The sequence below is a fragment of the Acanthaster planci genome, linkage group LG09 (genome assembly GCF_054643075.1).
Source record: "Acanthaster planci isolate LZ-2023a linkage group LG09, COTS_SCS, whole genome shotgun sequence".
Taxonomy (NCBI): domain Eukaryota; kingdom Metazoa; phylum Echinodermata; class Asteroidea; order Valvatida; family Acanthasteridae; genus Acanthaster; species Acanthaster planci.
Genome location: NC_141785.1, coordinates 18,812,616 through 18,834,889, shown reverse-complemented (window position 1 = coordinate 18,834,889; position 22,274 = coordinate 18,812,616). Strand labels below are relative to the sequence as shown.

At 43.1% G+C, this 22,274-nt stretch overlaps 1 protein-coding gene across 2 annotated transcripts; it reads right to left on the bottom strand.

The window, feature by feature from the left end:
* Window positions 1–1,650: 1,650 nt before the first annotated feature.
* Window positions 1,651–22,259, bottom strand: LOC110976592 (uncharacterized). Of its 2 annotated transcripts, none has more exons than XM_022229995.2 (9): window positions 21,981–22,259; window positions 19,548–19,718; window positions 18,385–18,491; window positions 16,345–16,443; window positions 11,032–11,181; window positions 9,272–10,561; window positions 4,810–5,030; window positions 3,952–4,140; window positions 1,651–3,495 (listed from the first exon to the last, which is right to left on the bottom strand). In XM_022229995.2, exons 1-9 carry the CDS (start codon window positions 22,126–22,128, stop codon window positions 3,276–3,278), a joined length of 2,595 nt encoding a protein of 864 aa, XP_022085687.2. In that variant the 5' UTR covers window positions 22,129–22,259; the 3' UTR covers window positions 1,651–3,275. The 2 variants fall into 2 exon arrangements, with proteins under 2 accessions (XP_022085687.2, XP_022085688.2); XM_022229996.2 differs by having other exon boundaries at window positions 3,958–4,140; window positions 21,981–22,258.
* Window positions 22,260–22,274: the final 15 nt, after the last annotated feature.

The following is a 22,274-nucleotide window of genomic DNA, read 5'->3' as shown; positions in this document are numbered from 1 at the left end:
AACTTCCTCAGGCAGTCCAGAATGTGACCTACATGTCTGTTGCCGTCATGTAAAAAGGGTCTTGATAAGCCGTATCCATTAAAATGTAACATTGCAGTGTCTGCTTTGCCAAGCATTGGATCGTGGTGAATAGTCTGGCTGTGTCTTATAAATACATGTATGTAGCTAGCTGTGGCTTAAAGCAACATACTCATCTGTGGAAAGTTGATTTGGCAGTTTTTGTTAGCTTACGCGTTGTAACTGGATGCATTCACATTTCAGATGTGGCCACGTTGGTTCCACTTTGGGGAGTAAGATGTCCATTGATAAAACATTCTGACTGACTTTGAGACAAAATGTGTTTTGGGTTGGTGGATCTGTTGATGGACTATATTGCTTCCCTGTATCATTCAACGTTGCCATCGGGGAAGTGACATTCAATTGGAACACGATTCGGGATGAGTTGCCTATACACAAAACCAGGCAAAGATTTATGAGTGCACGCTACATCATTCACTCCAGGAAACCGTCGCACGATGGAAGGAATGTGAGCGCAGGACTGTCCGTCGACACCAGGGTGGCACGGCGGTAAGTTAACATCTGGAAGCTCTTTACAGTGGGATGACTCACTGGTCCCTTGCTCATAATCATGTAACTTGGAATGTGACAACTGGGAACAAACCACGCACGTACTGCATCGCGGGCCAGTCTGGCTTATCCCCCGTTTCACTAAATATAGCACGGCAAACGTTGCACGTTTGGCCTGGCATTTGTACGTGAGAATGAAGTCGGTAGTAGTGGACTGTTACTGGTAGTTTTAAGGGTGCTGGTTTAAACACAGCGGAGAAGTTGAGGGGACCTCTTCTGTGATTACCTTTCTCCTCTTAGCAGCAAAGTCTAACTACTGGGGACATAAGTGTCGCATTTGGTTTTTGCATTTTGCCACTCCATTGGAGGAGGAAAAGGTACATTTAACGGCGAATAAGCCCTGTTGAGCTCTCCCTGCCTCAATCCTACAAAATCCTACCAAACCTTATGGATTTTGAAGGATGTGGGAAAGATGGGGTTTACACTTGGCAGTTTACCTATGAATTTTGTAAGCTAGAAGAGTGAAATGAAAAAACTTACTATTCCTGTCGGAGCAACAACCTACCCCACATTTGTGACACTTTGTAGACAAACCTTGCAAAGTAGTCAGACTATAGAAGTTCTGCATGGCAGCTATTTTTCCGGTAAGAGCTTCCCTTCCACACAGATACACGAGTAGACCTTTTGTACTATCCCTCCCGCGACAAAAGCAGTTACCGGAAAGATGGCTGCCATGTGGAACCTCGATAGATTTTTAAGGTTCTGATGTGTTTAGATTTTCCAGTGCAATTTCAATTGATTGCAGCACTATTCATTCGGTTTATCCCTTCCTTTAATTCTGTAAGAGGCAATAGACGTCAGTATCGGATATAAATACTTGTTACGCTGCATCAGGTTCATAAATTAACCTGCGGCTCTGGTTCATGAGGTAGGGAAAGGGAATGTGGTCAGCTTGCAGTTTTGCAACACTTCTTAAAAAGAAAAAAATCTGTTACTGTATAATATATTCAAATACATAAAATGGCTGACGTGGACTAGCCACAGCATAGTGAATTATGCATCAGTGCAGAGACACACTGGAAGTCGGTCATCATCAACTTCACTTTGCTTTTAATCCTGTTGACCTGATCATCTGTGGATTGCACGGGAAAACAAAACAAAGTAGGGCTGACAGTTACAAATCTAAATTTGAAATTCAGAGAAAAAAATACAAATACAAATTCTTAAAGTCGGTCTTGTCGGCAAATACGTACCTGTCAACTTGTAAGACGTTCGATCAGGCTCATTGTTAACAATATACATGTACGTCATGAAGTGTCAAAATGGGGAAAGATGCTGTTCGAGTTAAGTTAAGGGTTGACATGAGGTGTTTTCCTTGGATGGTGACCCAATACAAAGAAAAATACAAGTCAATAACATGACATCTGATGGAGACTTTTGAATCCCAGTAAAACTGAAAAATGATTTAGTTTTTGAAAAAGCTGGAGCATGAAACCTTTCAGCTCAGTGGCCAGGATATGTGGATTTATGCTGCCAACCATGTTATTCGGTGCTTGAGATTCTCCGAGACTATATGGGTGTGTACTGCACATGTACAGGGTGTGCTGCGAGGTAGAAATGTATACTTCACTCTCGGGGGTTTAACGTACTTTGAAGGAAATGCTGACTCAAACACCATCACTCAAGATTAGCAGCAGAGTACTTTGTTCTGCGTGATCATTTTTTTTTGGGGGGGGGGTGTGGGGAGTGAGTTTCAAAGTACCCTCGAGGATCAGTGAGGTGCTACCCTAGTTTCATACAAGAGGGCCACTGTGTATTCTACCAGACTGGTTGAAGTACAGGTCAGGTTTGGAGCTGGATTTGTTACACAGATAAACTTCACTCTAAAAATCAAATAATCCCTCGACAACACAGGCGTCGTGAAGGCCAAATCCAAGGTTCAAATCGTGGTCTGGTCTCGGCTCCACCTGATTTGATGAACCATTATAAAAGTTAAACTAACAAAACTCTTTCCCTACTTTCAGAAATCTTCTATGGTGAATAGCCCCTTGTGATGTGACCAAATTGTTCACCATTCCATAAACCTACATCAACACCGAATACACATCATAATTTCTCCAGACTATGGAATGACATACACTACTTCTCGAACTGAAATCCCAAAATGGCAAAACAACTTCCAGTAAAAGTCTCCACATAAGTCAAATAAATAAGTGCTATAAATTTTAGAGATGGATATCTTTAGGATACCTGAAAACGTGTATAACTGTCAATACACTTGAGGGACTGCAATACAGGCCTTCCATATTGCTATTAGATTTTGTACTTGCCTTTGAGGACCTTGGTCTAGCCTGTGTAGAATGGTGCCTTTGGATAGAATTAGTCCAACCTTCCACATATTAACAATACAAACACACTATAAATACCAGTAAAATCATGTAAGTGCCTTAAATGCAGCACGAGAATTAGGAAAAAAATTGACCGTCACGACTTTTCATATTCCTCGACCAATGCAACTTGATGCTCAGTCCCGGCCTGGAGACACCCAGAGGACAAGCATAAATACAGACGCAGCATTAGTGTGGACACAGACCGGCTTACCAAACAACATGCACTTTTTTGCCAGGCAGTAAGAAAAGTAAAGCAGACCTGTTACACTGAACAATTTTCATTTACACTCCAAAATGGCGGCACTCCCAGGGCGGCGTCTATGTCCTCTGGTAGTACAGCATGTAGGCCTTCTGCGAAAAGACCTCCTTCGCCGTGGACGTGTACACACACTCGTCAGAGATGCACAGCCAGCTGTCACTGAGGGGTTCATTGCCAACAGAGGGCGCCCTTCGGAAGGTCAGGAAGTGGCCGGAGAATGCATCGCCCACGTGCACCACTGCCGAGGCGAGTCGGTACCTGGCCTCCGTCGGTTTCAAGCTGTGCAGGGTAAGGAAATCAAATTAAAAATTTAACTACAGACCAATCTACTAACCAGAAGTATTCGTAGAAGCCATATTAATTACCATAGGTGATGTCATGTTTGGGTGGAGACTAATTGACCAGTAGGATTGCCAGAACGCATGTAGGCCTAAAATTTCAAGATGTGAAACCTGTGCATTAGTGAAGCATTGTCCTGGTAATGCATGGTTTCCACGTTAGCTTGCAGGATCAGTCTACATGCAGCAGAGATGGACACATGCATACTTGTGGACAAAGCTACAGCATGTAGGGTGTGGCTTGTGGGCTGGATATACATATCTTTATTTCTTACAACAATCACTTCCTCCGAGTATGTAGCTTGTGTCATTCCCAGCAGCCATCGCCACATTCTTTGTCCATGACAGACGACAAGTTTTGAAAAATCTATTCACTAAAACCCAAACTGTCTCATACTGGTACCCTGCATCCGGAATCCCATTAACTTCACCGCTGTGATCTGTCACTCTCGTTCTGCCGTTGCTGTCCTCAGCTGTTCCTGTTGCATGATGGGATATCCTAGGGGACATCTGACCCAGCCCACCCCCGACCAGTGACCTTCCAGCTGGGTCTGTCAGGAAGCTTCCTCCAATGAAACTCTGACTGCTTCTCGTGATTCAACATATTGGGACAGACAATAACAAAAAATAAAGGAAACGCGATTTACAACAAAGGACAACTGTAACTGCTTTTTCAATTGAGAGACAAGTTTGACACTCGTCCGTCCGTGTAGGACAACAGCTGGGGCTCGACTGAAATTAAGGCAACCCCTACACCCATCTATAGAGAACCGTTGAACCTGGACCTTTGGAATAACATCAGATGCAAAAATATATTGTTTTGAATATGCAGTAAAGCAAAATAGCAAAAGAGCTAAACTGAGGTCTAGATTTCACGGACAAAAGCAAGTAGGAATAATCATTAATCTACATCGTTACTAAAGAGTTGCTACACTGCAGAGAATGACATGTACAGTGCAGTTTTAAAAAAGGAAATTGAGATTAATTTGTCAATATCTTGGACATGGTTAAATATTTTGGAAATTGGAAACCATCATTCATTAACTGCTGATGTCCTCTTTCTTATGGACACCAAGAAACTCATCCGATTTACTGTCAGGGATGCTGTGGAGAAACAGCTCACCGGCAACTGACTAGGAAGCAAAGCATTTCATATTGATAAAACTCAAGGCTTCTGATTAACTTTGTCTTCTCAATTTTGTGAATGAAAAAATACAAAAACTAACTAAGAGGGGTTCCATTCAGTCAAAGATACCTTTGGGGTGTGTGGACGGGCGTGGCTCCATCATCAGACAAGTCCGACGTCCATCTCATCAGCTTGGGTCTGCTCGGTGGGACGCTGCTCATGGCCGACATCTGCTTGTAGGGACTCATGTCTAAGTACTCGGGGAACATCACATGCTCCTCACGCCGTGAGGGCAGACCGTTGGTCAGCCAGGTGACTCGCTGTAGGTGGATGCACAGGCACTGTGGGAGCTGACCACAACAGAAAGATTGGAGATCAGTGCCAGCAGTCTACAGGTAAGACAGCATTTCTGTTACATGTTGGAACATCCTCCACTGCCATATGCTTTGTGCTTTGATTTCCAAAGGACCATCAGGCCCCCACATAAGAAATACTGGCTAGGCTCTACAGTAGCTTTCCTCAATCCTTGAATCTTCCGTGACTTCCTCATATCATGGACATCCAAGATTCTATGAAATTAAGGTGATTTAATATTGTTGCGTATTTCTGAATTACTGTTTTTCATTCTATGTTGCACTTAGGGCCGACGACCATTTAGACCCGGTTTGAAAAAGGCCCCCCGGTAAGCTCGCCCTGTTGCAAAAACCCCTTTCATACCGGCCTGGCTACCGGCCTGGCTACCGGCCTGGGATGCTGGACTGGTCGTTGATCTCGAACTTCTCCATCCTGGGGTCTATTGTTTGCAAGTACTGGTACATGTAATCTATCCCAGAAGGAACGTGCTTGTGGTTTTTAATCCTTCAGCACTATACAATGTTTGCACTAATCTGCTCAAACCCCTATACCCTAACCCTCCTCAATCCTCCAACAGGTGAAGGATTGAGGAGGGTTAGGGTTAATCTGTGGAAGCATGGTGGGGGAAGACTTCCGTCAGGGACTTTGAAATGCCGACATGCAGACAGGCCTGATACCAGCCTGGAGTAGCCTGAATACCGGGCAGGCATTATACAGGGCGAGCTACCGGGGGGCCCTTTTCAAACTGGGTCTAAATGGTCACCGGCCCTTATATGCCTAAGAGTTTTCTTCATCACTATAGCATCGTTGTGTATAAAGCTATTGAATGCAGTTGAGCCTTATCTCAAGCCTTGTCTTGCTGCATCATTGCTAGAGTTGTGCATCGCATTTGACCCTTGCAACCATACATGAATATGCATAAATGATTGACCTGCCCTGTGTTTCCCCGCTCTGCTTTTGCTCTGCCCTCCTTCATATGAGATACATGGACATAAAACGGATATACTTTTAAAAAACAAAGTTTCTGATTGTCTAATGAACAGGTTGGTGATTGGTTAAGTTATGCATGATTACCGTCTTAAATATCCCAATGCAAGTGGAAGGTTCAATGAACTACAAGAAGTACAGTACTGATGACCCCACGCTTAGCTTACCGCTTAGCTTACCGCTTAGTGGACCGTGGATCCCCACTGGCTCCACAGGAAAGCACACATGTAAACACGTTGTGACATTTTCAGTACACCGAACAATATTTATTTATGGATTTGATTTATCTTCAGATTGATCATTTGTCATGAGAATCGAACATGATCATCAGCAGCAAACTGCCAAATCACTAATGGCGGAAGAGGGCCATTTCTGAGGTATTTTCAAGTAACATGGTTACAGTCAAACCTCGTTAATAAGACTTGTTAATACATTCTGCTAAATCCAAGGACAGTTTTAGGTCCCAGTCCTTTGTTTTTTAGTATTTCAATTCTGGAATACACAAGGTTCCTGTAGAGGTCATCTGCAAAGTGCAAATATTAATGAGGTTTGACAGTCTGTTCATTCTCCCTTTTTTTCTTTCCATTATTCCCCTTTCCCTTTGTTTATTTTTCGATTATTTTTTTGGGAGGGAGGGAGGGAGAGGGGAATTTTCCACTTCTCCCTCCCTTCCTCACAACACCCATGGAATCAGGTTAATGCCATCTCAGAAATTAAAAGGCCGGGAGAGCCAGTCAAAGCCTTATTTAAAAACAACCCATCAACCTGAAAATGGTCACTAGATCAAAGTTTGTTTCTATTATTCCCGGCGGCGTCCTGCCAGGTATATGGTATCTTATTCTTAGATCTTTCTCAAGTTTCCCAGTCAAAGTATGTCTCCAATTATCCTGTCTGGAAGAAATTCCAAGGTGACCTTTTGTTTCCCCCCAATACACAAATCCGTCACTGATTTCGACTGGAGCCTGTCAGTGTACACACACAGCAGTGCCCGTGGCATGCAAGTGTGCCCCCCTTGGTAGGAAACCTGAGAAGCTTTATGGGGCCTTTGTCAAAACTTATCATCCTGGTCATTCATCAGGGAACTTTGTGTTTTCATATTCTGCTTTTGCCTGAAGGCAATGGCTGTCCCGGGGGACAGGCTGGTCAGTGCAAATGGGTGAAAGGGTTGTGAATTAAAGACTGGTGTGCCATTTCTTTCCAGACACAATCTAAAAAATCACAATTTACTTCATGCCAAAGGCTGGTTCATGCATGCACAGCAGCAAAGTGAAAGTGATTTTGGGACTTCACATCAAATATTCCTGCTGTGAATTGGCAAAACTTGAACACATTTCGACTCGATTACAGGTGAAGCTACAAACACGTCAAGTTCACTTCACTTTCACATTTGCCTGGCGGATGAACCAACCTTATTAGACACCAAGCTAACCTCAAAACCAACTCATCAAAAGCAAGTGTCACTCAATGAAGTAACAAGTTGGGGCACATGTCCCCCCAAAAGAAACTCGTGGCCCCCTCATTTGAAATGCGGCTTCAACATTTAGCCTTAGTTATGCCACTGGTGTCACTCTGATATTAGGGTGTCAAATAGATGAAAGAAATCACAAAGAAAAGAATACGTTTCACACATATATCATGTATATATAAAAACAATGCCAAAATGACAATTTCAGTTAGTTTTCGTTCATAGTTTGGGGAAGAATTAAAACAAGAGGGACGGACCTGTGAAATGTTCGATGTTATTGCACTAGGATCTCAGATTAAAAAACTATGGAAATCATACACATGTTCCTTACAACTAGTGACATATAGAGAGATTATGTCACACTGTAATGCCATTTAACGTACCACTGGGCACCCAGTAGCCATTTTGCCGGTTCTGGTATACATCTTATTTGTGCATGCCACAAGCCACGCCTACACTCTCACACTCTTTCTTGATCTGCAGTATTTACTTCCTATTTCTTTGTTTTCTAATTTTCCAGTGTTAAAAGAGGCAACAGTGGCGGAACAATTAGCAAAGTGGGGGAGGGGTGACAGTAATGATATCATCAGGCAATAGTAGGCCAATCAATTAAGCCCTGCCCCATTATAGGACCTGCCAAAAGTGGGGAGAGGGGGGACAGTAATGATATCATCAGGCAATAGTAGGCCAATCAATTAAGCCCTGCCCCATTATAGGACCTGCCAAAAGTGGGGGAGGGGAGACAGTAATGATATCATCAGGCAATAGTAGGCCAATCAATTAAGCCCTGCCCCATTATAGGACCTGCCAAAAGTGGGGGGAGGGGGACAGTAATAACATCATCAGGCAATAGTAGGCCAATCAATTAAGCCCTGCCCCATTATAGGACCTGCCAAAAGTGGGGAGAGGGGGGACAGTAATGATATCATCAGGCAATAGTAGGCCAATCAATTAAGCCCTGCCCCATTATAGGACCTGCCAAAAGTGGAGGGAGGTGGGACAGTAATGATATCATCAGGCAATAGTAGGCCAATCAATTAAGCCCTGCCCCATTATAGGACCTGCCAAAAGTGGGGGGAGGTGGGACAGTAATGATATCATCAGGCAATAGTAGGCCAATCAATTAAGCCCTGCCCCATTATAGGACCTGCCAAAAGTGGGGGGAGGTGGGACAGTAATGATATCATCAGGCAATAGTAGGCCAATCAATTAAGCCCTGCCCCATTATAGGACCTGCCAAAAGTGGGGGAGGGGGAGACAGTAATGATATCATCAGGCAATAGTAGGCCAATCAATTAAGCCCTGCCCCATTATAGGACCTGCCAAAAGTGGGGGGAGGGGGACAGTAATAACATCATCAGGCAATAGTAGGCCAATCAATTAAGCCCTGCCCCATTATAGGACCTGCCAAAAGTGGGGAGAGGGGGGACAGTAATGATATCATCAGGCAATAGTAGGCCAATCAATTAAGCCCTGCCCCATTATAGGACCTGCCAAAAGTGGGGGGAGGTGGGACAGTAATGATATCATCAGGCAATAGTAGGCCAATCAATTGAGCCCTGCCCCTTTATAGGACCTGCCAAAAGTGGGGGGGGGGCCAAGGCACCATGCCCCCAGTAAAAAAAAGTAGGGGGTACTGGCTCCCTTGCCCCTGACTTCCACTGCCAGTGTGTAGCTTGTACATGGTTCCCATCTTGTTGCTTACTAATAATACTGTCTACGCTGCTGGATAACTGCAAAGAGAAGGCAGCTCATATCAAACTCACTAAATTAATCAATTATTACCTTTCCTAGGGTCAGCTGTTTAAGAAACATCCTTCGGCATTTGGTCGAGGATTCTTCGCTTTCGTCATCTCCGCCGGGCTGGCTAACAACTTCAAATGGAGACTGAGTCACGGCGCCGGTTCCTGGTATCCGACCAAATACGGACGAAGTGGGTGTGTTCCTTGTCCTGTCGATCTGATCGGCCGATGAGGCAGTGGTTTCTTTGATCATGGGCTGCGGGTGTGGCTTTGGGGTTGATTGCCACCTAGGCGGGGTTACCTTAGAGAAACTATTCTGCCCTAGGGAACTGGCTTCCGGTCCAGTGCACTTTTCTACTTCGACAGTGCCATTACAGTGGACATTTCCCTTCGTTTTCTTCTTTCTACTTTCTGCTTGTCTCTTCTTGGCTAAGCAATCACTCACTGGCGATTCAAGTTCCCAAACTGTAATATTCCCATTTGAACACTGAGTTTGACACCGATCCTCATTTGTTTGTATTGTTCCCTCTCTAGCCATTTCATAACTAGGATCTATGACATCCTGACCTCGCGTTTCAATGCCATTTTGTTCAAAGTGGCTGGAGACATTACTCATTTCTTCTGTGTTTTCCGTTTTCAAAGAACCATTGCAAATGGGCGTGCTCTTCTCCCCACCGCCACAATTCGGGGCTTGAAGCTCTTCTCTTGCTACAGCAAATCCAGGTGATGCATCCGTTGCCATGTTACTGCTGGCACGGTAGCACAGGACTGCATCAGATCCATTCGTTACTACTACCGCTGAAGACGCAGCCACATCATCATCTCTACCATTCGTCTCCTCCTTGAAATCATCCCTTCCCGATTTACTTGGCAACTTCTCAGTAGGTGGAGTTTTCACATGCAAATTACCATTCCTCTGATAACAGATGGGTGGGGCTGTACTCTCTAGTTGTGCGTGTGGGACATCAAATGCAGATGACAGTGCTGCTTGTGAAGTGGGTGGAGCATCTGTTGAGGTTACTGCTGAGGCGGGGGGCGGAGTTGTGGAAAGAGCAGGTGCAGCTTCCACAGAAATTGAGGAAGCAGATGGGACCTTCTTTGGAGTGGGCGGCGTTATTCGTCTTGACGTGGTAGAAGCCACTTTTTTAGAGTTCTTATGTTTAGAAGGGATGAACCTGCCTGTCAGCACATTAGAGCATTCAATGCATTCGACATCATGGACCAACTCACGCTGGGTGAACTTAGCAAGGATGCATTCCAGAGACAACGCTCCAAAGACCGTCGCCGGAATGGGAAGGGTCAAGCAATCAAAGCTGCTGTAGGTGACCGGATTCTAAGATTAAAAGCACAACAGAACAATGGAATTACCATAAATGTTACGAAGCCAAGATCTACATACAACCATTTCAGAAAAGGAAGATTGTATTCTTATATTACGGTACCTCAGCTTGTGGTTGCCGATCACATATTACAAAGAAAACAATCTGCAGAGATTTCCCTTTTATGGAACACTCAGCAAACCCTTGTATTCCTTCCGAGGACATTCTGCCGAGTGCTATCCTGTCGCCACAGACCATATATTGCAAACACAAACTTCCCCAGAGCCTCAACCCTGTGCCCAGGAACACCCTGCAGACAGTTGCTTTGTGGCTACAGACCGGGTAGTACAAACAAAATGTCCCGCCAAAATCCACCCTGTGCCTGGGGGCGGTCTGCAGACTTCTTGCAGGGCCTTGGCCCGTGCTCGAGGGCTTGCGGCCGCAGACCACGTACGGTACAAAAGATTATTCTGCACACCCTTACCCTGTGGCCACAGACGGTGCATGTCAGATGGTTGGCCAGCAGGCCCCTGAAGGGTGACTCTCCATCCCGGCAAGCAACTTTGGGTAGGTCTGCTTCAATGTTAGAGTGAAGGTCTGAGTGGGCAGCTGTCAAGCCGTTCCTTCCAGGTTCCTGCAAGGTCAAAGAAATTAAAAATTGAGGAACAACTAAACTTGGCGGGTGGGGGGGGGCTGAACTCTTTTTCAAGGCTTCTCGATATTCCGTTGTTGGGCCTGCCTCCCTCATCTGTCAAACTTGTGGCTTCAGGATGCCCACTTGGCACCTACATGTGCAGGTGTTTTATCACACTAATTTTGGATAAAGGTGGGTAGAAATCGAACCAAAAGTCAGGTCTACTTAGTTCCTGTATCCATGTCTAGTAAAAGCTCAATCTGTCAATTTCAAAAATTTAAGCAGTTAGATAGTCGCACAAAATAAAAACCCTCTTTCGTCCCAACCCATGCAATTTGGGGCTTTTTCTGTTTGTTTCGCTTTTTCTCTAGTCAAACAAATCTACTTGAATCTATGTGTAGGCCAAATTTGTACGATTTGGGGTTTAAAACCGTACAGTCAATTATACACACCAAAAATGTGGACACCAATACCCTTAAACGTGAGTTTTAAGAAGGTCAGATGCTGGATCAGAAGTTGAAAGCCTTCTACAGAGTGTATCCTGAAACTAAGCATACCCTGTGTGGATAAACATGTACATATCGTTTTTTGGTTTTTCTTCTGAAATTTTTTTCCCTACACAAGATCAAAAGGCAACTATCTTGGAGCCTTTATGATTGCATGCATGAACACCGGAAAAGTTCATGAGACATCCTGAACATGAAGCCAGCACAATGGCCCCGCACTAGTCCCACAGTGCCACCCAGGCAAGCTGAGGCAGCGTCTTTGCAGGTGGCTCCAATCAGACTATTAAAACAAATCTGGACCATTCACAGTTACTCTTTATCAATCTTCTTCATGGGGCTCGATGCACTGGTTTGACAGCACAGGCTCTTGGTGGGTACGAGAAATGACGTTTCCTCCCAATTCCAAAGTCAGTCTTTAGGCAGCATCTCTGAGGGAAGGCCGGCCATCTAAACTCATCCCTCGATCAGATGCAGAAATGACTCTTTACATGCAGGTATTATCTCCCAGAAATGAAATTAATTTCAAATCAAGACTTTTTCTCTTTCTCGTGTTTGTAATTCCTGTTTGTAATTTTAATTCCATGTCCTTTTAATTAACCTTAATTCCACAGCCAAAGGCACAATGTTAACCATTGTATTGTATTTTAAATAGAAGTTGGTATTCTCCTTTTCTTCCAAGTATGAAAGCTCTCATTATTTAACGTACTTAACTTCAGTGCTTACATATACCCCGTATGTACATCTCCATGAATGTGACCTGATTTTTACAGACTTGGGGTCAACTTGCTATTTTTCAAAGTTCAAGATTTAAAACTCATCAAAAGGATTAACTTTGAAGTATTAGTCGTTTTCTGCTCACTCAGATTTCTGCTTACCGCCTCAACTCCCTTGTCTCTAACAAAACATGCCCCCCCATGACAATAAAGAAATAAGAAGCTGTATTTTCGAGTTCAAGTGATAAATTACTCATCGTTCAAACAAACAATGTGCAGGTTACAATCAGGGTCACACTTAACCAACATGGACAGGTGCACATGCATATGCAATTCTCCACAACTTTTTTCATGGGGGGGGGCGCCTTAGATTTTACAGTTGCTTTATTCCAGCCATACGGCATGATAGCACAATCACTTGATCCGCATTGCCCGTAGGAGGAAGGGCTTGTCTCACTCAATAATGTTTTCTGTCACAATGAGTTTGGCCGTGAAAGGTGTACCGTACCGGCAGGCTCATTCTGCCTAGTCAGCCAGGAAATTCAAAACATGTTTTTCTCTTCCTGATAAATGCACATTTCTAACATTTTGTTGAACTCAAGTCGGACTTGATCTTAAATATCTTGATGATCTTCATCTTCCTTAAAAAAAAATGTAAAAGCCTGAGGTCGGTGTGAGTGTACTTTCTTGCTTGTTAAAGTCTGTGGCCTCCTTTCGCATGGTCCCTTGACTACTGAACAACGCAACTTTTTTTTTTCCATACACACTGCACATTTGGGCAATTTTGAAGAAGTGACTAGCACGTGCTGTGTAATGGCAAGTGCGTGATCATGCTGGACTGTTCCCTCCAAAGTTCACCAAGTACAGAAAAACTATGCAAGTGCACGTGCGATTTACAATGAATGAAACGTTTTCAACACAACTCAGCAACAAAGACGTTACATTGGCTGCAGTTGCTAAAAAAGGGAAACAAACACTGGCAACCACACATCTGAACAAAGAGCATTATTTTCCAATGAAAGTTATCCAGAACGTTTCAGCATCTACACAGTGACGTAGCCACAGGGGGCCTGGGGGGCATATGCCCCCTCCCCCACAAATTCCTTGTGCTCCCACTGGAAACTGGTGCCCCCTATAAGATGCTGGTACCCCTTTGTGCCCCACCATAGTAAAACCCTAGCTACGCCACTGTACCTACATGTATGCTGCTTTCAGAAATTGGTAATCAGCACACTAATGGTGCCATTCACCGGTACCCCCAATCAACAGGTAAGAGATCCAGAGAGAGAGAGTCTGATGGGAACAGTTCCAATTGGGCACCAGTAGATATACACAGAGACTGTATTCTCCTATAGAAATTGATCATCAACTCATCAGAGCTGTGCCAATCCTGCTGAACTGTGTGGTGATGCCCCAATGTCCCCATCAAGGGAACGTCTTTGCTATTTAAAATCACGGAATCTCTTGTTCATGCATGGAGTGGATAAGGTTATAACACGAGGCCTGTTCCTATCCAAGTTTCCTCCACGATAAACAGACTCATAACACAGAGAAATACATCCCTCAATGACAGATCTTTGGGTACTACTACAGAAATTACAGCAACTACATTCTTTGCGATAAAAATGAATGACACCATCCAGTTCAGTCTAAGCCCTTAAACTAGGCTTTTCAATCACATAAAAGCTTTTTGAGTTGTGTTACATGAAAGCGCAACATTATTCTTTTCCTTTATCTTGGGCTGACATAAAAACATACTTCATTTCCTGTTGAAAACACTTTCAGAGGACAGTAAACATGCACATATATTCAAAAAGGCAGGCTAGATGCAACAGGGGAAGTGGTATATTTTCTGCAGGTCAATCCAAGACTGAAATGGACTGGCCAGATGGAACAGAGCGAGACCTCTGCCAGGCTCAATTAGGAAACAACTGCTCAATCAATCAGCCATCATTCGCACAAGCAACAGCACCGGCAAACTCCTGACTGCCAGAAATTGTCTAAAAATTGCCGAGTTGACAGAGTCGTTATTTCCTTGGCCTTGATTGCCATGACCTTGGAGCCAGAACCGTGTTTGATGGAGCTGCTAAGTGGAAAACTGGGTTACAAGCCATAAGACAGGATTGTAATGTACAGACATTTGTGCTTCTTGATGTAGCCAACCAGGCATCACTTACAGTAGCTTACATGTAGCTACACGTACATGTATGTGCATGTAGCTACATGTAAGTGTAAGTAAGAATATATATATCCATGAACCTGTTTAAACAAGCAACATTCTTAAGACTTAAATTGGAAATTTTCATGTTTCTCCATAGTGCAGCGCAGTCCCGGTTTGATTTGGTTGATGCAACTTAAAACTCACGCCACACTGTGGGACAAGAATGGCAGTTTGGGCCGCTTTTGTTTATCAGCTAGCCAACATGGCCTTGATTTTGAGCCAGAAGATTTCGTACAAGCACTTGCAAGCTCCACCCTCGACAGGAAGTCATACATTTTCAGTCAAGCCAGAACAAAATCCCATAATTCCCTGGCACGAAACATGAGCTGCGAGCCCACAGGAGCATGCTTACATCATCAGGGTGTACATATACATGTACGTGTGGATCCAAAATGGATGCACATGTTCCACCCCGTATCTGTCTATTTTCAATGCCAACTGCTCTATCAATCTGTCAACTGCCAAGGCCAATATTGGTTATTTATGTTGACATCAGCAGGGGGGAAATATAAGTTATTTACCTCCACTTCAGGAAGAAACTTCTGGGTTCCCGAGTGACTGAATGACACAAGCAGAACTTGGTGCAAGTCACGGGCAGATCCATCTGCCCTGATCGATTTGCACATGTACAGCGTATAAGTGTACATGAATAGTGCCTGTTAGCCTACCCACTGCGTAAGTGTATAAACCATGTTGTCTGCCACACACATTTCTTGTTTTGCTAGAGTACACCGTGCCTCTGGGGAACATCAACAATGTCAACCTGCCAAAATCTCCATTAGCCTTTTAGACGCACGGCGGACGCAACAGAAGGGCGCTATGTGAATTAGGTAAACTCTTTTGTGTTTGCTCCAAACTTACCCACTTCAAGTAGCGCCCTCCTATTGTGTGTGCCATGCATCTAAAAGGCTAATGGGTAAATGCAGGTTTGACTTGCAAAACCCCTAGCACAAACTTCAATAGAGGGTTTGCATGGCTGCCATCTTGCAGGTCAGTGCCCTTTGGTCGGCAGGCACTTTGCAGCAGTGAGACGAAGATGTGTATTAGTACCACATGAAATCCCTTTTGTAAATGATTGAGGTTCTGAAAGGAACTGATGGAACTTAACAGTTTTAATACTTCTGCTCAGTCTGTCATCAGGAGGCTCCTGTGCAGCAACGAGACATCCACCCTGAAATCTTCAAATCAGTTTGGTGCACTGTTTGTGCTTTAAATCTCTGAAAATATTTGATCAAATAATAAACTCCAGCTGCTGTATCAACAGAGGTCTGACAGTACAATGCGCGTGTATGTTTACGAAACTGATACTGTAGTCTCTAAGAAGTAAACCATATCCCCATCATGCACAACACAGTGCAACAGGTGTAGACACCTGTGGATCCCTGCTGCATATTGAAGTCCACTAGCAGCAGCATAATTACGATTCAAACTGTGAGATGCCCATTAGGAGCTAGTTCTGTAAAAAATAATTTCATTGTTGAATGCTGTGGTCAGGTGGTGACCGCCAGCTGCAGACCGAAACTGTTTAGCTGTTGGCTTGTAACTGACCAGTTCAAGGTAACGTCTAGAAGTAACCTCTTGCCTTTGGAAAAGAAAGAATGTGTTGCTGAAAGGTATGACCATCAAGTGAATAGTGCTACCTCATCCGGATGCATGAGGTGGGGCCAACACAAATAGCAAAGCATCTGCTGAGCGACCTGCAGCGTTTTGGGTGTCAACTTACGATCAATTTTGAGGCATCGCACAGGGGCACGGGAGATGGGACGGGCTCCTTCTCTTCGCCCAAGACAGAGAGGAGAAACTGGAACAATTCGTGCGCATCCTGAAAACAGAAGAGAAAAATGCACTGGCATGAAAAGAGACAAGACAAAAAGGACCTGGGAAAGCTCTGGAAAGACAGAAGTGGAAGACGTTACATTGCTGCTAAGATCGTGACCATTCACAGCAACAGTGACACGAAGGTGCTCTCACTTGACCCTCGTGGGTAGATTGCAGAGCGCCCTCAATAGTTCTCACAGCAACTGGGGAAGGCATTAATATAAGGGCTGGATCATGAGCACCAGCACATTGAGTCATGAGGGCTTTGGGTCGCTTGCAGTCTCAATAATAAAAGAATAATAATGAAAGTGTGAACTCAGCTGGATTATTTGATGAATTACTTGATTTTGCATCCTAATGAATGCAGATGCCAGTGAAAATTTCTACCGTGCCAGATATGTTCCAAGAGTCTCTGCCTAGCTTTTTTTCAACCAAACCTCCCAAATGCATCTGTGCTTCTCAAATAACCTCATTTTCAATTTTCACTTCACCAATATTACAGGGTACTTTGCAGCCTTTGAGGTAATCATGCTCACAAGAATTTCCATATTCATGAACCAAACTGTGGCATTATCCCAGGAAAAAAAATCTCAGTGTTACCCTGATTTGTGTGCAAAAAAAAAAATGCTGCGTTATTTTTGAGATTTTGCCAACCTTCGTTTACTTTCCTCTTGTGATTCATTGTTGTGAATGTGCATAGCAATACGCAAGCAACTCTCTCAGAAATATACTCAGTTGAGTAAATTCTGGGTTTGTAATTTGAACATAAAAATGTATGCACTGGTCTGTGCCTTCCCTCGATGACATCACAACAACAGCGCACTCAGTTGTACAGGAAAAGCATGGATAATCTTAAACATTTATAAAAAGTACACTCTTTAGTGCTTTTTACCCTTATAAGGATGTCAAATGATGTTCACATATTGAAGAAGAGTACAGAGTAGGAGACAGTTATTTCAAATAATAGCCGCGCAGATTCATTTTGCTGGATTGGGCCCCATGCATTGTCTTTCACAAGCAAACTCATTGATTCCAAGCTTAATAGGATGCTACCGTTTGCAATTAGCTACTTCTGGCTATAATTTCCTTCCCAGCAGTCTGTGCACACAGTCCAAACAAATTGGTGAAAGGGTCTTGCAAAGTGAGTGTTAAAGACAATTTGTTTGGATGTCCTGTTTTACTTTGAATTAGAGAGAGCAAAATGAGCTTTTGGTTTTGATAAAGGAAACCCAAATTCAACCATACCTGTAAGTTATAGGAAAACTGCAGTTTTCTGAATGAAGCATTAAATAATTCCAGAAAGGCCTGAATGTCTTCATTTCAGTGACTCTCGATCATGCCCTCAGTGTCACGGTTGAATGGGTAACAATGCATTGTTGACCAGCAGGTGAAATCTGCATTGTGGCAAGTTAGCATAAACGCACATTCAAAAGCACTTGTTTGTGCTGGCCTAAGCACGTTCAAATGTGCATCATTTACTGTATAGTGTATGCTAACTTGTCACAGTGCAAATTTCACCTGCTAGTCAATAATGCATTGTTACTTATTCAACTGTGACAGTAAGCACGTGATCAAGGTGTCCTTGGAAAGAAAACTTTCAGGCCTTTCTGGAGACATATATAAATGCTTAAGAAATCTGCAGTTTTCCTATGAATAATGGTTTAATTTGGGTTTCCTTTATTTTGATACGCCCTGTACATCACTTGATTTACTTTCCTGATGATAAACAGAAATCACTGTGAAACTACTTTGTAAAAAGGGTGCCTGTAGAGGTCTCCAGTTGATTTGCAATAAGCGAAATTCTTCTGAAGGCCTGTGATGACCTGGAAGTGGCTTTGGCAACTTATGACTCATTTTGGTAGGTTGGGCCACATTTTGACAGAGACAACTACGAAGAAGATGACACAGTCACTGTGAGCCCAAACGATGCCAACATTCTCCCCACCTGTTGGTCCCTGTCAGCTCTCCAACTGCAGTTGTACAGAGCGTGCAGAACTTCATGCGGGGAGTAGACCTGGGAACCATCGTGATGGGCCGAGTGGTCATTCACAACTGTAGAAGAGAAAGAAACCAGCATGAAATGATATAAGAATTGGGGTTTGCCCGTACCCAACGTATATTAATAAGCACTGTATGCTCAGTGCTTGTCCGAGAGCTTGCGAAAAAAACCTCACAAGCTTACTCGGGTGGGACTCGAACCCACGACCTCCTGCTTACTAGTGCAGATGTCTTAACCACTCGACCACCGAGCTTGCCGGGGTCGGCTGGCCGGTCCGAGTCAAATGAAGCAGCGGGTACCACGAACTATTATCAAGCACTGAGCATACAGTGCTTATTAATATACGTTGGGTACGGGCAAACCCGTTATATATAATTAACATCTCCCCAACGCAAAAATACATCTTGATAATAGTTCGCGGTACCCGCTGCTTCATTTGACTCGGACCGGCCAGCCGACCCCGGCAAGCTCAGTGGTCGAGTGGTTAAGACATCTGCACTAGTAAGCAGGAGGTCGTGGGTTCGAGTCCCACCCGAGTAAGCTTGTGAGGTTTTTTTCGCAAGCTCTCGGACAAGCACTGAGCATACAGTGCTTATTAATATACGTTGGGTACGGGCAAACCCGTTATATATAATATTACCTTTACTTGGCAAATTAATCAAATTAAAGGCCAAACAACATCACTGCAGGAAATATGAGATTTCACTTCTTTTCATGATCTCTGACTCTGGAAGATTTTTTTAGGGGGGGGAAGTCTAAAGTTGCACTAGGTATGAATTCTATCCTGTGACAGGAACTGACAAGGACAAATGCAAGCTCGGAACAGGACGAAAAGTTTTCTTGTGGTAAGTGTGTAAATCCCTTAAAGTACTCACTGCCCATGTTCAGTTGCTGTGCCAAGGAAAACTGTCATTTTTCTATACAATTGTTTATGAAATTCTCAAAATCTTTCCCAAGGAAAAGACAAACTTACTGGCCACTTACATATGCCTTAAAGAAATTCAGGGAAAAGTGTCTAAGTTCAAAAGTAAATGCAACTGAACTTGGCCTCAAATATTTTTCTGCAATCAACATGTCATTCTGTGGACCTAATCAACATGTGCTGGTACCTTCTAAAGTCTTGGAGAGCTTATAGGCAAGCTCATTGCGTTTGCCCTTAAAGAATCCCTGCCGGAGAGCCCTGCTGAGCCACCTAACGAATGCCGGGCATGAAGCCAGGCTCTGTAGGATCGTGTTCAGGTAGCAGGTGTTCCCGAGGTTCTCCAGTCCGGCAACTTTTCCTGCAAAATCCAAGTACCAATCATAGTAAAACGTCAAACGTTGACGTTTGTTGTTATATTAAAATTTAGTTTGATCATGCACCATGGCAAATTAAAATATTGTCGCATTTCCCAGAAAACATCAAGATCTGCTGGTTATGGAGTCTTGTGAAATCAGAAAATATGACTTATCATGCAATTTATTGGATGTGGACATGGTAAGTTAATAGAAACCAGTCAGAATTTGAAGGATGGATTTGCTTACAACTTATATGCCACATGCCTCAGCGCCATTGTTATGTTTGTGCTTTTTATAGTTGGTGTAAAATTGGATTGACCTACCCCAGAATTGTAATGACAAGTCTATGACTTGACTTGAGTCACATTTTTTTACGCTGGTTTATAACACGTGTCATGTTTTATTTTTATCAAGAATAAGATGTGGTGTGACCACATCTTAACAAAAAATTAAACTTACAACAATAATGATAATAATAATAACCAGCATTTAAAAAAAGCTCATTTAAGTAACAAAATCACAGCATTTACAAATGATAAACAGTCAAATAATTGCATGAACTTAAGAGCACCTCTTAGGAAAACACAGTTTCTCTGATTTTATCGGTTCAAATAAATATGGAAGCATCCAAATCAAACGCAGTGTCATCTGTCTTCAGAGCTGAAGTGTAACAAGCTAAAAAGGTTTTTTTTTCTGTTTATGCCAAGATGCAAATTCTGAATGTACATTGTGTCATTCTGAGAAAAAAAAGAGAAAACGAGGGAAACCCGCGCCCTGTGTTCGTAGTGGATAATCCCTTCATGTTCACGCCCTTGTGCATGCCAAGCAATGCATGTAGCCATTGTTTGGCTAGCACAAGGGTTTATCCATTACAAACACAGGATGCAGGTTCCACTTGTTTTCTCTGTTTTCTGAGAATGACGCAGTCTACATTCAGAATTCGCATCTTTGCATTAACAGAAAAAAAACCTGTTTAGTTTGTTACAGTTGAGCTCTGAAGACAAACGACACTGCATTCGATTTGGATGCTTTCATATTAATTTGAACAGATGAAATCAGAGAAAACATGTTTTCCTTAGAGGTGCTCTTTAATAAATACACTAATAAAGTTGACATTAGAAATATGTATTATTCTTACAAATGGCACTCAGGGAGACATTTTGTGGTAAATTTGTTGACCTCAGGTAGACATCGGTCATTAGGGAGACATTTCAATGTCTCCCTAATGCCCAAGCTACCAGAAGGAGGCCGAATTTTAGCGTCCAAATTTTGAGAGATGATAGATTAGGGTCGAAATTGAAAACATACAAAGTTTGGTTCAGATCAGATTAGGGAATATTTAATTATGGGACAGTAAAGTTTGTGCACGTTCCAAGGGGAATGTCTCCCAAGTGACCCATTTTAGGTAAACAGTATCGTCGTTATCATTATTGGTGGAACAGGTAGGTTGTGAGTATTTTCTTACATTGCTCCAATGATATGGCACTCTGAATGTTAGAGGGCAGACTGCTCCACTCCTTTGCTGCTGAGACTGCGAATGCTCAGTCACCAGCTTTATTAATAACAAAAAAATGACTTTCTCTCATTTTTGTTTATCGAACAAATACCTGACTCAACCTTTTTGCATCATGATTTAACTCAAGTCACTTTGTTACAATGACTTGACTCGAGTCACAAAACTTTGGACAGGTTGCTGTTTACTTTCGCGGCACTAGTTTGGTGCATTGGAAATGGGAACCAGACCAGTCTATACCAAATGAATCTTGGACATTAATTCCCTTTGAAAAATCGTCCAGGGTTTGAATCTATTAAAACAGAAAAGAAAAACATGTAAGGAAATTGTAAAAATTACGAAAAAGGAAAAAATTACATACAAAGTATGGCTTCAATCTGGCATGAATACTCGCTGAGCAGTGCGCATATTGATTGAGCTCTCACACTACCACAATGATTAATGGAAATTGGCTAATACCCACTTCCTTAAATTGGAGCACCATGACACTGGCAAAAATTTCTACTTTTTTAAGCCATTTACATGTAAACTTAGGTGCTAAACACATGTTTCTCTCTTTGAATATCTAGCCTGTGACACTCGAACAATGTTACGGTCCAATTAGGAATTCCTGGTACAATCATGACAATCCAATTAAAAATTATTGAGCATTTAAGAAAACTTTGAATAAGTTCCAACACGTCTAAGACTAAGTTAGTCTGCCCTGACTGCCTGCAGTGGCCTAGCTTTTCACTTGGAAAAGTTTTCTCACTTCGTTTCCCAGTTCCTGCTTTAGAACCGCGTCCGGCATCATCCGGTCCCCAGAAAATGTAGGTAAGAGTGACTGCAACTGCAGCCCCTACTCCCAAAAATGGAATGAACTTTTCCGGAATGATCAGCCTGCCACTTGGAGTAAGCATAGCTGATTTCTTCTCCGTCCAAAGGGGAAAGGACCGGGGAAATTCGTTATTTAGTGCCTAACTCTCGTTTAGGCCTACTAGGAAGCTGCCATTTTGGATGATCAATTGGTACCCACATCAATCGTCATTGTTTCTCGTACGGGATA